We start from the raw sequence: 18,633 nt of genomic DNA on the forward strand, positions 1-18,633 counted from the left end.
TTCAACATTTTTACCTACATATTAGGTATTTGTAGAAATATAGCTGCAGAGCTTTTCACATCAGTTTTACCTCTCTATAAGTCCCAACTTTATAAAGAAGTCTGTGTGCTGTAAGTTATTTCCATAAGAGGAGAAAATAGGAGTAGTTTTGTTTTTTTTTTTACAACCAAATACAAATTTACTGCATTACATACTTTTTAACCTTCCTTTAAAAGAAGCAAATGACGGAAAGCCTTATGGGGAAAATAGTAATGGCCTTTTTTAGTGAAGTGTGGATATTTGCGTATTTGACCCCATGGTTGTCTATTTGTGGATATTCAAGTTGGAACAAAAAAATGAGGATAATAATAATAATAATAAAAATTCTTGCTCAGTCTCCACAGAATCTTCTGCTGTCACCATAACAGAGTGGGTGGACGGCATCCCGCTGTTAAAAGAAAGGTGCCGCGTAATGTTCTGTCAAAACAACATTAATGGTAGACATTAGGGATGTAGAGTGGAGGGTGTGCTGTAGGCTAAGGCTTTCTGCTTTCACGATGAGTCAAGTGACAATGATTCCACTTCACATTGCGGTGGTGTTAAAAAAATATGGCATATTTTTGAACCAGATAAAGACCGCACCCCACTTATTATTTAAGAAGCCTGGCTCAGTGTATATATAAAGGATAAAACATACTCATACTATGCAATTGAGATTATGGATTAGTGGTTTTCCTGTTGACACTTTTGCCTTCTTCTCAAGTTGTTGCTGTTTTTAACCTTGTTTAGGTGCTGCACAATTCTGTTCTTGAGTATTTACTCAGCCAAGATGTTTTTCATTTTTATTTTTTTTCATGTCTACTTAAAGATGTGCTTCTTTTCTAAATAACTTATTTCTTCAAGTTGTAAGTTCCCTCAAAGTATTGGAGTATGTGATTTTCTTTTATGAAAGCAAACTGGAAAAATTTTCAGCACTCTAATCTAGTATTGGAAACGGATCCACCTTTTAAAATGGGAATATAATTGTAACTTTATGAATTGGTATGCGTTGGCAAAATTGAAAATAACAGCAATCTATGCCATGCACATTTTTTTTTTTTTAAATAAATCTCTTCAATTATTTTCACTTTTTTAGCAAAATGACTGTGTGACAGAAATGTAAAGCTAACTGCATGTACCGAACCTGAGCTAAATTTGCTTTTATTGAAGCTCATAACTTTTTCATTAGAGCTGCATCCTCAAGCACTCTTGTAAATGTCACTGAGTATTATCCGAGCTTCAAATGAAAATAGTATTTTGCCTAATTTGTGCACTTTATCTAATCTTCTGAGGATATAAGTCAAAAGATGGATGAGCATGGAGGAGATCTTTCCTGGATGTCAGAGGAGGTAATTGTGTGTGGGCAGAGTTTATAGCATTTCCAGCTGTGGGCGTGTGTGTGCAGTTTGACGGAGTTGCAAACATAAGCGAATATGATTGTGTCAGTATTTGACTAAGCGCGAGTATGAGAGGAAGAGGCTTTCTGAGCACAGTTGTGTCAGCATATTATTGTGTATGTATCGGGGCTTGGAGCAGATAATGCTGTCAGCCTTAGCAAATGAAGTTGTCAAGCCCAAGGCTTCTTATTTCATGAGAGTTAGAGCTGAAGAAAAATCTCAGACTGACTTGCTTTTGGTTTGTCTTTGCACCGCATTTGCCATACATGTGTTGAATGACAAATATACTTTCTTTGTTTACCTATTATGCAGGGAACTGTAAACATTGTGTGGTGATGACTGAAGTTTTGAAAGAACCCTGCTTGCTGGGTTGTAAACTGTTGTTTTAGATGGGCATAAGAATTATGAAATTGTATTGGAATAATTATACAAGGTCATCCTCCTTCAAGACAGTAACCCTTTGAAATAGGCAAGATCAGGTTTCTGTCTGTGCACCTTGGATAAGGCTGCAATGAAATAAGATACACATTTTTCACCAGAATTGAGGTAAAAACTATTCGATGCACATACTAATGCGTAGTAACTTACAAGTTCCAAGAATAACATGTTTTTGAACTGCATACATTTACGAAAGGGCTTAGTAAGTACCTTTCTAGAGCGATCATACCCATTAAGCGCCACAAACGTCAATTATAATTACCAACAGTAAGAAAAATCAATCTCTAATTCTACACTCATAGTTAAACTCCCTTGTGCATTGTTCAAACTCGCAACATTTGATCCGTCTGCACAAATTAGATATAGGATTTATGCAGTAAAATGTCTCCCGACTATTATGAATGACTTAATAAAAACTAAGTTTGTCAGCATGAGTTCTGCTCCATAGAAGGTGTTGTACAACTGTAGTTGATGCTTGTCACTGATCCATCAACTGGCTGCAATTTTTCACATTCATCATTGTACGTTCTACCTTATTGGTTCAGTTGGTCCCTTAGATGAGGTATTATCTAAAAATAATATTATTGTGACATTTTGCTTCCTACTGAAAACTCAAGTAAAATACTGTACCTTGTTGTGTCAAAGTAGTATTAGTCTCTTGAACATTTACTCTGTATCAATGTAATTTTGTCTTGTTTAAAGAGGATTGCGATCTATGGTCCCTATTTACAGTGAGTGTTTGTACTTACATTTTAACATCATGTGTTGTGCTATCCTTTTGTTTCATTTTCTGTGTTAAAATTACTAGTGCACAAAATCTAAAACACAATTATAACTCTTCTTTTCCAAATTATGACTAACGGATGCACCTAAAGAACATGATATATGAGATGTAACTGTTAAGAGGGGAATATATTGACTGTGTGTGGTTATTAGATTCCATAAAGCAAGCAAAACAAAGAGTGACGCCACACCTCCTCTTATCTATTTGATTACCAAGGCAGTGTTGGAGGGAAAGCCTTATGATGAAACACTGCTGGGGCTAATTAGAAGAAATATCTAACGAATTATGAGTTCTGCCAAATGAATCGTCTCTGCCAAAGTCCAATCTAATAATGTACCATGAACACACATGAATACTAGCATCTATGTGAATGTTAAATTATTTATTCTTGGACTAAAAACAAACATAAGAACAATGAGTCCTGAAGGCGGGCATCAGAAAGAGTTCTGTTTGTTGTTTTTTTTTAAAGTGGAGTTGTGTGGGGTACTTGAGTGGTCAGTAGCTCAGCAGTTAAAGTAATCCTAGTTTTGAAAATAAGTGAATAACTCTCCTGAGGGAGGTAAGTTAAAAGCTTCTCAGCACAGGGACAAACGAAAGATTAAAATTTCACGATCCAACTTCTTTCAGTTTCAGATTATGTTTTTGAATCCCAAAATAACAACTGTAAGACTGTAGGATTGGATGACTATCAAAGAAGACACAACATCTTTATTGGAAGAGTATGTTGTACAGAGGAGGATACATAGGGAAGCTCCAAAAATTGTAAATGGACTTGATGATGTAACAGAAAGCACTCTGTCTACTTTTTACTTGTAAACAATTTACACTATAGTCAAACAAAAACTGAGTTATGTACCTTTAATATCTGTTCAGAAGCTTCAATAAGCATATAAAGCTTATAAGTATAATGTGAGGTTGGAATTTAGCAGCTTTGTTGACCATCACTATCATGTACAGAGCCAGAACAGGACAGTTCATCTATATACCAAAAGAAGTGAAATGGCATTTATGTGTTAATTTCAAGGGATCAGATTCCCAGGTTGATTACTGGGTACAGCTCCGTTTGAATCTCTCTGTTTAACTGATGTTTGAAAAAGACTTAAAAATAAGATACTTTTTTTCACTGGCATACAATCCTTTCAATCAGAATTGAGTGACCATTTGGAGGTTCTTTTTTACCCACTGGTGCTGTTCATTAGGGAAACTTCTGCTTCCTACTTCCTCTTTGCTCTCAAAACCTTAAAATCTTTCCGTCATTGTGGAGTATATTTCCATCCATTTATATCTCCTCTGAGAGACAAGAATAGGGCATTCCTCTGGAGGAACCGAAAGATGGCTGTTTCCATTCTAACATTTATGCCTCAACTCTCACTACCTGACTAAGATGTTAGGAACAGGCAGGTATTTGGAAAAGCAATGTGATATGCTACCATATTAAAAAAACATTACTTGCAAGACTAAAAATGTTGTGCAATAGTAGGGAAAGTACATTATTATTTCTAATTTGCCTTCATGCCTGGAGTTCACAGCAATTTATCTGAGCCAGAGAGCTAAATTTGTCCAACTGCATTGGTTTAGGATTGTTTTGTGTATGAGCTGTAATTATGGTTTTCAAAGTGCTTCATCTACCACTTCATTGTCTTTTCTCTTTTGATTGGTGAAAATGGAGTGATAGGAGAGATGTAATCAGACATATTTTTTCCATTATTGGAAAGGACATTACGAATGAAGTGTTTTTCACATAATACTTGAAAAAAATGACAGACTATATTTAAATTATGTGGCCATACAGTTTGAACCAGAGGATTGCATATACTTTTCATTGGGATAAATACCTTTAATATTTTGGGGCTTTTAACAGTGAATTTGGATTTTGGTGGTCTGATTTTACAAAGTACAACTTTATTGATTTAGCAAATACAAAAACATGGTGTGCAACTTTAAATTTGTTATGGATTTTTGGTAATCCATGCAGGATCAAAGACATGTACAGACAAGTTCAAACATCCCCATTAATGTTTGGTTAAAAGTCTCTTAAGTCGTGTCTTGTTAAGATACCCTGTTTTTGCAGTTTCACTAATGTTCGGAGATATGAGAAAATTAGTTATTAGACAAAAATAGTTCAATCATTGGGAGAGAGTGGAGGATGGAATGAAAGAAAACTTTGAAAGATGAGGAAGTTTTGTTTTAGGGAAAATGAGGGAAAAAGTTAACAAGGAAGACGCAGGGGAAGAAATGGACAAATGCAGACTGATAGACAAATAGACACACACTCGCGTACATACACAGGCAAAGACAGACAAAGGTCACACTGCCATCCCCGCCACCGGTGCTCAGACAAACTGCTAGTAAAATGCTCTATTTCCCATCCAAATTAAACTGTCAGTTAATATTAATGTGAAAGTGAAGACTGTCAGCTACACAAGATGCATACACACAAACACATACGCAAACAGCTTTTACGCCCAAACACACTGACACAAATGCAGAATTTCGAATCTCGCCTGGTCAATTACTGGCAGCCGAATGTGGCATGCACGCAGGTCACAAAGAGGTCTGTGCGATATGAGTGTGTTGTGTTTCGTTCCTGTGTGCTTGTGCATAGCTTTGATCAAACCCAGTGACACATCTCTTCCCATCAGTCACATGAAGGTTATTTCTGAATGAAGATGCAGTTGTGGCACTCTATTTAATAAAACAAGTCAGAAAAACTGCCCGTCTGCGTATCTACATATTTGCTGCTATTTGTGCATATTAAATAAGTGTGTGTGATCACATTCTCTTTAAATGAGCCAATGTGTGAGAGAGATTTGCAGCTGCATCATGCGTTGCTTCAATTTTGGTGGAGTTGTATCTTTAAGCATGATTTTATTTTTTGAGTGGGTTTATTTTGTGCACATGTGTGGCAGCTGATTACATGCAGTTCTGGTTGTGTTTGTCTTGGTGTATCTTGTTGGAGCAAATGGGAATGCAGAATAAGGGAGGTAGAGAATAATCCTCATGTATCTCTTTCTTCAACCGAGCGGAACATAGCTTTTGCGGCTTGCTGTGAAGCACTCACAAACAAACGCACACAAACAGGATACCCAGCCAACCGTAAAATCATAATGTCAGACCTGTTAATGCCTTCAGATAGCAGCAACTGTAGCCCTGCATGCTCTTACCCCATAACCATAAATGCACAAACATAAATGTAATAAACAGAGGCCTATCTCTCTTTTTTGACATAATATTCTGCTGCGAGGAGTATCCTCCAATTTTGATTCTTCTTACTAATAGAATTGACTGAACATATGAATTCCTTTATCCTGGAAATCTCAAAGCAAAGATCACTTTGGTTTTTCCTTCTTTGGCAATTTAATAACGAACAATAACTCTTAAAGAGTTACAGGTAGGTTGATTGCTTTCTACATATATGTAAATTATAAAACTGTCTGAAAATCTTTAGGACAGTTTTCATTGCAGTTAATTGCCGGTCCTGAAAAGCTTTTATATTTATTGTCCACTTTAAGCATTATTTGCTATTTAAACACATAAACTTAGGAAACAGATAATTTTAATGACTATCTTACCCAACTTTACAATTACAGTTGTAAAATTGTAGTTGCGACATGAACGTTGCTAGCTCTACTTTCAAATAGAGCTAGCAGTAATAGGTACAGGCCCTATTACTGTACTGTACTATTACTGCAATGACTTTTATACACACATCACTGATTGCCTCATCAGTGATGCATCATCCAATTTCTCATTCTGAATTGAACTGGCAACTTATTGTATCTCTCACTGTGATGCTTTAAGTTTTATCTTTGTGCTGATTTTACTACCTTCCATCCTATCTTTTTTCATGGAAGTTTTTGAAGTCAATATAATCAAAGCAATACATTTGGTTTGGTATTTTAAAAGAACTTTATAAATTGTTTTTATTACAATAATTCAACTACTTTTCCTTATTTTTTTGTGTTTGTCCACTGCAACTCTTTGCGACCAGACTGCAAGCTTATTTGTTGTTCTGGAAGTTTCCTATTCTATAGGAAATATATATATTTAATTTGTAGATATTTGTTTTAAGCAATCTACAAATTTTATTGTTGGATCTAAAAATATCAACCACTCATCTCTGGCTATGAGTAATTTTACTTTATTTTGAATAACTTTTAACTTTTTGGTTGTGTTTGTCAGACTTTTATTCATTAATTACTTAATACATTGTGACTGGGTTGATTTTCTTGCCCTATTATTTATTGTTCTGTCCAGTCTCTCAGTTCTCTATTTTAACTTCATAAATAAAGATGGCTTTTGTTGGATGTAAATATGTGAATGTGTGACTGATGAGCCTGCCTTGTGAAAACAAGTTTTTGTAAGTCAAAATGATGAATTTTCGGTACAGGTTTTCCTACCTGTGATGCTTGCTGTATCTTCATTTTGAGCTTAATTACTGAAATACTAAGATTTACACAGACGAGAAATGGAAGTTTCATCAAGGTTTAACAAACATATTGCAGTTATTTTTGCTTTAATTGTGGACACATTTCAATAATATGGTTGGAATTTAAACTTATGTGAAAGAGAAATTAAATGCCCAGAAAAAGTTTTTTGTTTTTTTTAAAGACCTGTCCAGAGAAGTTCTCTTTTTTCCCATGTTTTGTCAAAACTCATAAGTGACAAACCCAATCATTAGTCCACATATGTAGCTTTGAAAAACATACAGTAAACATTTTGCATTGCTTCCTATCATTCATGTGTTCACTGAAATATTTATAAACGAAGAACTCCAACAGTATCACCTATCATTGTCAAAACAATACTTAAGAATACTTGTATGAATGGAAAAGAAAAATTCTAATGAAACTCGTTTAACCTTGTTTATCCCAGGTATGCCATGCTATGCTTCTATGTGTGAGAGACAGACCGCAATAGACACATGTCTATTTATTACAGTGTTTGTGACTAATGAGCAAATTTACCCCCAAGCCTGTAATTACTCTGCAGTGTTGATCTGTTTGAGGTTTTCAGGCCCTATGTACCTAATTATAGGAGCATAAACATAAACTTTTGCTTCTGGAAGCTGCCATGTTTGCTTTGGTGTGCTTTTCCATCAATCTTTACATCTGCCGCAAGCCCTGTGAGCTTGACAGGGCCAGGCTCAGCGCCACAGAGAATCACCCTGTCAGTTTCCATGTCTCAGCATCTTCCCCCGGCGGCGTCACTCTTCTCCCTCGCTGCACAGATCAAAGAACTGACACATGCCCCAATGTTGTCTCTCCCCTTTTCCCTTATATCTCTGACTTGCACTCTTTCTCAATCTTAACCCTCTTCCTCTGTCACTCACCATCTCTTTCTGTCCTTACGTCCAGCTTTCTTCCTGACTACATCAGTGGGGATTTTGATTCCATTACACCAGAGGTTAAAGCTTTCTATGCAGACAAGGTGAGTGGATCAAAACTTTTGCACACAGTTGTACACGCAGAAGCAATGTAACTTTAAGCAGTCATGCAGCCGGACTCAGGATAAAAGATCCCCAATATTGTTGTTTCCTTTTAAATATAGTTTCTGAGGTCTGAAAAACATTCACATTGCTACTTTTTATTAACTCCAAACACAATGCTGGCCACATATTTTGGCACACATGGTAAAAATGTACTTTAAAATAAATGTATATTTCATTGCAATAGCATATTCTTATATTGTCTGAAATCTTTTGAAAAAAAATTAACTTTTAATTTGAGCACCATTTTTTATTTTTTTTAACGTTTTACCAATCTTACCAATTGTGCCACCAAATTTATCTTTGTCCATATAAGTTTAAGTAGCTGATTCAAACGTACAGATTCTAACTGAAGATTTGCACAGACAAGAGCTTTTACATTTCATTACTGACTCAGCAATCTGTCCTTTTAGCTACTTACACTAAGTGTGTTGGGGTGGGGTTAGCATCTGTTATAATTTAGCAAAATTTCTTTCTTGTCCTAAATCAAACAAAAAGAGAGAAAAAAATACTAATATTTTGGAGAGAATTTACTGTAACCTTCATTTTTAATTTAAGACCACTAACCTAGAATTTTAGCTCACTTTTTTTGTGAGCTAATGTAAAAGTATTAAATAACTTACATTGTAATAATACAATTACGACAATGTAGCAGTGTAAATTTACTGTGCAGATACTTGACTTGTAAGGTCATTTTAATTAGTCTGAAAATACCTACAGCAGCCATCTTCATCTTTTGTGGTCAGTTTTTTTAATTTTTAATTTTTATTATGAATTAAACATAACAGGAACAAAAAATTTTCCGAGGGATCCACTAGTTAGATTCTACATCTTAGTCTTCACTGCCTTCTGTCCTATACTGTGGAGACAAAAAGTATCCAAGGTTAAAAAAGAAAATGCAAATTAATCTTTGAGGTGGTCTTCCCATTGTTTTTAGTCAGTGGAATGTCAAACTACAGGCTCGATTCAATAAATTATTAATACAGGGGAAATCAGTCAAGCATATACGCTTGCCTCCGAGAAAAAGAAATACAAAGTCTGTGTGGTCTTTGTGCTGTGTCACTCTATGCATTACTGGTGCAGATCTAAAACTTAAATATGCATGCACGCACCCGCTTACACATGCTCACAACTTGCACACACACCCCCAGATGACAGACTTTGGGATTTCTTCAGCTTTGTCACTCTTTCTCTCCTCCTCTGCCTCAATCACTAGTAGTAGACTGTTTTCAGAAATATCACACAGGTTGTGTAAAAAAAAAAAAAGAGCAATGCCTTTTTTTGAGAGAGAGAACAGACTGTTATGGTAATGCTTTTGAAGCAGAACAATTGAAAAGTTTGAGGCATTCCTTCAGAGATTTGCTGCAAACGGTGAATAATTCTGCATAAATGGAAAAGAGAGAGAACAGAAAGGCAGCCACCAGGGAGGGGGAGACAATGAGAAAGCAGGGATGGAAAAGTGATGGAAGGAGGAGGGTAGTGAAGGTTGGATGGATGTGATCAAACGGAGTGCGGCGAGCAAGTTTTGTGTGAACTCGATGTTGTATGTGTGTGCCAGTGATATGAGGAAGACGCCGCATTTTGGAAGCAAAGTGACTCTGTGGAGAGAAGAAGAGATGGAATGGGAAAAAGCCAGAGCCTGGTTGTTTACCTAGATGTTGTAGTTTAAGGCCACTGACTGGAACCTCTACATTATTCAACAACACAACCCGCGGGAAGCTAGACAGCACTAAAACACTGATTTATACCTCTCTCCATGTCTTCTTCCCTTTCTGTTTTCTTTCCTTTGTTCTGCTTTTCCTTATCTCTCCCTTGGTTTTCCCTTTACTATCTGTGTTGTAGTACAAATATTGAATCATGTTTTGTTGCTCTTGTGTGTGTGTTTTAATTTGTCATTGTGTCTATAGGGGTGCAAGCTCATAGAAACAGCTGACCAAGATCTAACTGACTACACCAAATGTCTTGTAAAAATGCTGGAAGAGATACAGACACGGAAGCTGCAGGTAAACTACACTCTGCTCAATTTCAGGCATGCTTTTCATCATGCTTCAGCTTCTAAAGGACAACAGTGTTTTTTTAAAAGAAATTTCTCCAATTTGTCTTATTTACACTTTATTTGACTGGATACCTTGATGTGAGGATTCCCATTACTTAGTTATAGAAAATAATAATAATAAAAAAATAGCAGCTCACGAGGCTGTGAAACTAAAATACGTTTTATTTTATTTTTTTAGAATGTCTTAAGTTGTTTTTTAAAAGCATCAGTAGAGTCCAACAATCACAAGTGGTGTGGGAGTTTATTCCACCATCTTGATCCAACAACTTGAGAAGATCTGTTTTCTGTGTTCCTAAAACAAGTATGAGGGGCCATGAGTGGGTTCTGCTCTGCCCGTCATGCGCTCTCAATGTCAAAACCAGTATGTTTATTTTAGAATAGCATAGCTCTATATACTCTTTTTAGATCATTAATTTATAGTTTTAAGTCTTACAAAGATTAATTGCTAAAACATCAAATTTAAATTGTATGGACATTTAATGGTCGTTGATTTCTTGACCATAATCAGGGCTCTTTCAGTTTAGCGGGGAAGTTGAATATTTACTGCTTAATATATCGAAAATGTTCCTATGTTGCATCGATGTAGTTATTGATCCAATACCATGAATCCTTGGTTAAAACAAGTAGGCTATGCTGTCCTTCTTTCTGTCTGAATATTTAGTGCCCTGAAGTAACGCTTTCAGTCATGTTGTGCTAAAGAAAAAATGTTCAGAGGTCAGTAGCGCTGGACTGTGTTTTACCAATGGCAAATTCCTGCTGGGATATGTGGGTGTATGGGTAATAAAAAAAACTTGTCTCTTTTGGAAGAAAAAAAAAATACCAGAGGTCGCTCAACATTTACTGGAGAAATACGGTTTGAGAAATATCATTAAAACAACATTAGGTACACTTACACCTACATATAAAATCCAATGAGGCTTTTGACTCTTCTAAAATACAATATTTGACATATTCTGTTGTTTTTTTTTTCCTGCCTGATATGTGCAATACTGCCGTAAGCTACAAGACAACAGTCTTGTGTCCAGTCAGATGTATATTCACACAGTGATCAGGCATAAGATGTCTTATGTCTTGTTGTCTTATGTCCCCCACTTTTTTCTCCTGTCTTTTATTATACGTCCTCTTTGAACTTTCTCCCTTATCACAATAAGCACCATGTTGAGTGTTACCTCAATCACTGCAGAGTGTCCCAATCACTTCACATTTCTAAGCTAATGAAAGACAAAGGGAAAGACACTTTGATGCACGCAAACATTTGACGCTGTGTGCTTTTACATTGTTTCTGCTAGATTTGTCCTTCCCCTGTGTGTGTGTGTGTGTGTGTGTGTGTGTGTGTGTGTGTGTGTGTGTGTGTGTGTGTGTGTGTGTGTGTGTGTGTGTGTGTGTGTGTGTGTGTGTGTGTGTGTGTGTGTGGGTGTGTGCGTGTGCGTGTGCGTGTGTGTTTTAGGGTTTTTTCTTAGTTTGACTAATATTTTTTTTTTTCCTGTTGCTGGGTGTTTTTTTAGTCTAACTGTTTGCAAAAGATAGGAACCTGGCCAAATGCTTTCTTTGTTATCATTTGCTGCTGAGAGTTCTGTTTTTGTCATAAATATTTTTCCTTCTTACCCTTTATTACTCATACTTGAACTCTGGCTCTCTCTAGTACCCAAAATAGGACTAGAACAGCTAAACTTCTCTAAGAATTTAAGAGAATGCATTGTCATATTCCCTTTCTGTTCACCTTTGCGAATTTCAATCCACTTAGCCCTTTTAAGAGAATGAAATATTTCAGTGAAATAATAGGATTTTAAAATCCCCGGGAATCGTGTCAGAGGATTATAGTGGATTTAGGTGCTTTTTCTTTGGAATGTGTGTACCCTGGCTGCAGGTACTTATCTCCTTAATACCGTGCATGTGCTTTGGAAATGGCTGTTTTTTTGTGTCTATGCTTACAGTGAGGCAGCACCCTGTGTTTTAATTTTCTGCTCTGCTATGATCTGTTCATCATTTTCCAACGATTCTCTCCGTTGATCTCACAGGCCTCTTTCTGCTTGATCCGACTCCTTCAGCCAAGCAAAATGGAGAAAAGCTGATTCTGTACACCCTGCCTGTTGAAGTGTTCTTTGTTCTCTCATAAATGCCTTTCTTGCCCTGGTTTGTGGTTGATTTAGTGAACAAATACAAAGAAGAAATAAACAAAAAATAAAGCTCATATTTTTAAATAATGCCCACTATAAATGATAAGAAAGGAAAATGTATTTTGTGCTTTTCTCTTCACTCAAAGCACCTTACATTAGGGCCACCCAGTTGCACTCACTAATGTGCATCTATTCTTATACCCCCATCAGTACGCAATTTAGTGTTTAGTGCCTTGTCCAGGGGCACATCAACATAGAACTGGGAAAAGCTGGATTGGAGCTCACAGCTTTTAGATTGCAAGACAACAACTCTACTGAGCCACTGTCCCCCGTGTTGTTTCCAAACACCAGTAAAATGCAAGTAAAGTGAAGATTGAGCAAATTGTTGAAGCTTGAAGCCCAATGCACAATGTCTTTCTCCCTTGTAACCTTTCATTGTCATTCTGTCTCGCATGAGCTAAGCTGTGTTTTTAGCTTTCCTCTCATAGCTGTGAATTTTTGTTGAGCAACTTTACATCTATTTTAAATAAGGCTAAAATTAAACAGTAAACCCTATTTACTCCTGTTTAACTGGCACTCCCCTAAAGGTTTTGGTGCTTAGGGGTTTGTAAATTGCTGTGAGCTTTGCAGGATCTAAATTAGGACTGCACAATATTAGGAAATTATGATGGTAACAGTGATGATAAATTCATCTTTTTCTCACCAATGTCTTTCTCACATGTCATTCTTTCAGCACAGTAGGCATTTCATCCCAAAGGGTCTTGTAATATCAATATTGCACGCACAAATATTGCATCGACAATATACATTCAACTGATTTTCGTCCATAATGACACAATAGCATCACACATTTACTGTAGAGCTTGGAGAACATGGAGACAATTGGAGTGAACTCCTTCATATATTCAAGAAACCAATAGATTTTATTGGTGACTTTGTGATTTTGTTTTGCTGAAAGTACCCATAATATATGCACACTGGTTGGTTGCTAACTCTCAATGCAAATTTAATTCAGTATCTTGTATCTTAAAAATTTTAATTTACCATTAAAAATAATGGAAATTGAAATTATTTTTTCAAACCCTCCCACCAACATTCAGCTCTTATTCAACACAAGAAATGATAAATGAACTCAGCTTTTCTGAGGCAAAAATATATTGTTTTATTCTCAGCTGTCATTCATTCTGCATTAGACCCAAAGCCAAACACAACAATCGCTAATTACAAAATTATTGTGACCCCAATCATAAATTCCTAGAAGTTCAGGAAGTAACCACTTTCTGATCTTACTTTGAGATAATCACACAACCACCAGCTTTGGTTTAGCGATCGTTTTGTCATTTACATTACATAAGTCTATTGGACGAAATTCTTGGACCACAAGTGCTTGGAAACATGCAGCTGGAATTGCAGACCAGAAGAAAACAAATTCTGCAGCTTCTGCCTGAGCACATGTATAAGACAAGTGTTGGCTTTCCCCTACGCTCCATAATATCAAGTGGAGCTACTTTATGCAAGCTATTTATTTACTGTCCTCAGCATGTTGTGTTTTTGCCACATTCAGCTAGTCAGTGTATTGCCAGCATTAAGTGGACACTGGAGAATAACAAAGAGTGCAAAACATGTTCATTACATACTGAAAATATAACCTGAACGGTTTCTATTTTAGTCTACTCAGGTAGTTTGATTGCATTAAGCTAAACAAAAGTTTATAAGATGCTTCATGATTGTATGATTCAAGATTGAAATATTTGGAAATTATGTCTTGTGTACTTGGATACCTTTCTGTCCGTGGGTTGATACAGTTTGCCCTGTGATTTGGTAATCTTTACCAAATCACAGTGAAGGGTTTAACAGCAAGATTAGCATTTTTTTAACCCTTCCATCTCTGTCATGCGTCTCCCTCACAGAGGGGAGTTTGTTTATCAAGCCTTGTTGTTTACAGCTTAGGCGATGTTTCATCATGCGCGGGTGTCAGCCAGATGTTGAAATAACCTCAATCTCAGCACTCTGTTTTGTTTTAACTCCATCTCCAGAAGGAGGAAGTAACTTGTAACACATTTAGTCCGATAATTTATTTCCCCTTAGTTTGATCTAAGCTTTTTTTCACTGATGAAACTTGGTGAATAAGGTGAAATGATCAAATTGACAAAGTGAGATTTTGGAGGTCACTTAAAATAGATTAATACATGCACACTGAAAGGAGAAGAAACAGAACATATGTAATTATAACGAATTACTGCCATTTTACTGACAGGGGTTGTAGTAAAAAAAAAAAAAGTTCCAAGGAAACTGATAGCTTTTACAAATGTTTCCCCTGCATATCAAGCAAATAGAACCAAATCAATCTTTACCTCTCCGTGTCCTTAAGCTCATAGCAAATAAGATATCAAAGTTTGTTGCCAGTTATTATAAGCAGTGTTATTTAAAACCACTGACATATTCAATACCAAATTCTCTTTACTATTGAAATGGATGAGGTCATTATACGAAGATCTGACATGTTTTCCAAACCCTTGAGAAAAAAAAGGTTGCAGATGTCTAGGAGTTTGGTAAAGGATATAAGAAGATCAAGCGCAGACAGTCTCCTGGAAAAAGAAGTCTCTGAGAGCCTTTAACTTTCATCACACGGTCTGACGGTACCGCTTGCAGGTTTTAATGTCTGGGTGCGCATATCTAAGAGTAGAATGCACAAATCTGTTCCGAATGAGAGACACACCAGTGAGAAGTATTTTATATTTTGGAGCAAAACATATGAATAGGTTGAGATGTTACATTTACACTGGGTACATCTTTGACCATGGAAAATAAAGGTGTTTATGAAGACAACTTTTATGAGGAAGTGTATATCAAGTGTTAATTATAATAGTGAAACTTAATACTTTAAAGTTAAAGATGAACTGGACTAGACTTGTGCTAGAATAAAACAAACAAGCAAAACAAAATAGAACTTTACTTGGGAAAATAAAAAAATAAAAAAAATGAAAGAAAAGTACATATCCATTTAATTTAGCTGATATTTCAGCTGGTGTTTCCTCATAAAAAGTTAATGATGTTTTTGTGCCATTGTTTATATTGACAATTTTCATTTGGTAGTACTTTTACAAAAAGAACCAAGTGCTTTCTTGTTATAAAATGTTGAAATAGTGGGGTGTATTTATTTTCCTATCCATGAAGTCTTATATAATTTTGTTTTGCTCCAGGCTAACCATTGCTGCTGAACTTTTAAAAAGGTAATGAAAATGGAAAAGTAAAAAACATCGATGTGTGTGTGATTGACAGAACTTGGTTCATTTTTGTTGCTGGTGTGACTGGCAGTCATCAGCCTGTGGAAGCTCTTTTGCCCTCTATACTCTGTTGGGTTTTAGGGCTGTCAGCACTCGCGCAGACTGCTTGGGGAGTATAAAGATAGAATTGCTGAGAACAGTAAATAAGGTGGTTAAGCGAACAAGTGGCTCAAAATTTAGATGCTATATAATCTAGCTCCATTGATTTGCACCTAATATTTTAATCTCCTAAATTGACTCGAGGAACTCATTTATACGAGTGGATGTTTTGACATAATTGTCTATTCTACTTAAAGGAAATGTGGTTTCATGGCTCTGGCGAGTAATACTTGGCAAAAGAAGGCCACTTACATTTATATTATTTATATATATATATATATATATATATATAGTTAAATGATGTGATATAAAAGCTTTTTTAACAGGTGGAACATGGTGGTAAGATTTAGCGACAGTAAATTGGCTTGAAGCCTCCTGTCGCCAGCTCTTTTACTTTCTGACAAACAGGTACATTATGACAAAAGTTCAGAAACACTCCCTGGTATTCGATTCTCTTCACAGGTGGACACCATAGTGACACTGGGTGGGCTAGCAGGGAGATTTGACCAAACCATGGCATCGGTTGAGACGCTCTTTCATGCTCAGTCCATGACACAGCTACCTGTTTTGATCATACAGGAAACAAGCTTGGCATGCTTACTCAGACCCGTAAGTAAATTGTATTTCTGGGTTATTTCTATTATGTCCTGTTTTTTTGCCAAATAATCCACTGGTCATTCATTCTAATTATCATTTCCTCTGATTGTCTTTCTAGTATAATCTTCAAACCTGGCTTCACATCAATACCAAGCTACTAACAAAAAATTGATGGTTAGTCTTTGGAAAACTACATTTTAAAACCTGTAATGATCAAAGTGAATCAGTTAATATTAAATTGTTAACATCCCAGTGTTTCACTATAAGGACTAGAACAGAAAATGGCAATAAGAAACTACTAATTGGAAACTACTAATAAATTTAGCAAGTATTTATTCTATATTTTTGCTTAGATCTGTCTTTCAAAATAGGAATAAATAAATATATATATGACTAAAGTTAACTTTATTACAACTGTACCAACAATTATTTTGTGTTGCTTTACCAGATAAAATAATAATTGTCGTTACCATATTTCAAAGCAAAGAAATTATCTTTTTTTTGCCTTAAACTTGTATGGAAAATAGATTCCCAAACCAGCCAACACCTAGTTGCAGCAAAAGTAAAGCAACAGATCCATTCTGTGGAAGAAAGTCTCATATTCATGTAATGACAGCCTCCAAAGACCTGAACTTTTATCGTGGTGTTATTATGACTATATGTTCCCTATAAGATGCATACAATCACTGCGTACATAAGAAAGCTCAGAACCTATTTTCTTCAAACTAGGCTAACACTGCCCCTTAACAACTTCCAAATCATCCATCTCCCAGGCGCTCTCCCTATTTTCTATTCTCCCTCAAAAATGTTTTTCTTTGCTCTGCTTCTACCTTGATTAGAGAGTTGAAAGCTTTGTTTTTTTTGTCAAGTAATCACTTCAAGAGCAAAAACACACATGCACACCCCCACTTTCTCACTCATCTACACACTGCTCTGCTTGTATAATGTCCCAATTTGCTGTTGTGAAAGTAAGAGCTGGAGTCTCTCCTGATGCCACTCAAATTATTCTTTTCTCCTTTTTTTTCTGTGCCAGCCACTTTCTCACGCTCTGCCGATGATTGAGTTTACAAGTGGGCTTAACACCTGCCTTTTAGAACATGCATTGAACCCACAGCCACTCAACCTCTCTGCTGAGTTGCTCCTTTCTGAAGTCTTTGGGACAAACAACTAACTGTTATGCCTTCTGATGACAAAAGCAAACCCCGCTCTTCTGCTTTCTCGTCATACTTGTCTTTATTCTAAAGGCGTGTTGTCATTTGTTGCTTCATACCTCAACACCTCCAATTAATCTTAACTTCAGCGAGGGTAAATTAAGCTCGTTTGTCAACGCAGCTCCAATTCGTCAGTGCCTCACATTCCTGTACATGAAGGTGAGCTCAACCTTCTAAAAGCCCACCACTGTTTGTTACATTTGAAAGTGTTTACTGTCAAGTCTTATTCGATACAATAAAATGTCTCCAAATGTGGTTAATTCAGAAATCGAATAGTCAGTAGCACCATGATCATCTATTAAAACACCACAAAAAAATACTCTATAAATGTTAAACCCTCAATAAAAAGGTGAAATCCTTCCCTTAATCCCTCATGTTTTATTCAGTAAATTCAGTATGTTTCATTATTTTTGATGAAATCTCTGAATCTGTGAACCACAAATAAGCTCAAATTTAATCAGGGTTGCACCTGTTTGTCTTATTTTATTTGATTCCCAAATAAGGTTTCTTAGTATAATTATGCCACCAGGAAATATGCAGAAGTCGTGTGTTTTCAATCGCAGTCTCAGAGCACTGCAAAATTATCATATCTTCTATTAAATTATGGGTCGAGAGACTTTTATTTCTCAGACTCTGCAGAACAGGAGGATGTTTTAATCAGTCTCAGTCTCAAGGTAGTGCTAAATTTGCCTAATTCGAGTCTCATAAATAAATAACGTAAGGACAGAAGGTGCGCTGAGCTAGGTTTGCTTTTCTCTGGTGATGTGCTTTATTGAGTCTCGGTTAACCAGAGTGATATTTACTCTGAGATGTAAGCCACCCTCTGTAGAGGCTCTGGGGGCCCTGCTCTGTGTTGTGGGACACACAATGTGCAACGATGCGTCTGTCCGATCTCTTCTGTAATTTAGTCCAGCATACTGGCTCAAGCTTTAAACTACAACCTTATTTACTTGCTGCTCTTTGAAGGAGTAAGACTGTCAGTGAGGCGGCTGATGTAAAAGATGAAATGTGATACTCGAGCAGTGTTAAATCATCCAAGCCTCTCTGCTGGAGTAAACTAAGGAAAGACTTAGCATTTAAATAAAAAGTATAAATAAATACGGAAGTGAGCCAGGATGACAAGTTCTGCCAATGTGTATGG

At 36.3% G+C, this 18,633-nt stretch overlaps 1 protein-coding gene across 3 annotated transcripts in view; it reads left to right on the forward strand.

Annotated features, from left to right (window-relative positions):
- Window positions 1-18,633, forward strand: part of tpk1 (thiamin pyrophosphokinase 1) — a 72,228-nt gene that overhangs the window by 27,144 nt on the left and 26,451 nt on the right. Inside the window, exons 5-7 of one of the 3 annotated variants that reach the window (XM_023326596.1) lie at window positions 7,995-8,067; window positions 10,033-10,128; window positions 16,147-16,293. In XM_023326596.1, coding sequence (XP_023182364.1) covers window positions 7,995-8,067; window positions 10,033-10,128; window positions 16,147-16,293 — 316 coding nt within the window. Of the gene's footprint in view, window positions 1-7,710; window positions 8,068-10,032; window positions 10,129-16,146; window positions 16,294-18,633 lie in introns of those variants that run through there. The other 2 variants (XM_014470347.2, XM_023326597.1) reach the window with 2 other exon arrangements.

The sequence above is a fragment of the Xiphophorus maculatus genome, chromosome 21 (assembly GCF_002775205.1).
Source record: "Xiphophorus maculatus strain JP 163 A chromosome 21, X_maculatus-5.0-male, whole genome shotgun sequence".
Taxonomy (NCBI): domain Eukaryota; kingdom Metazoa; phylum Chordata; class Actinopteri; order Cyprinodontiformes; family Poeciliidae; genus Xiphophorus; species Xiphophorus maculatus.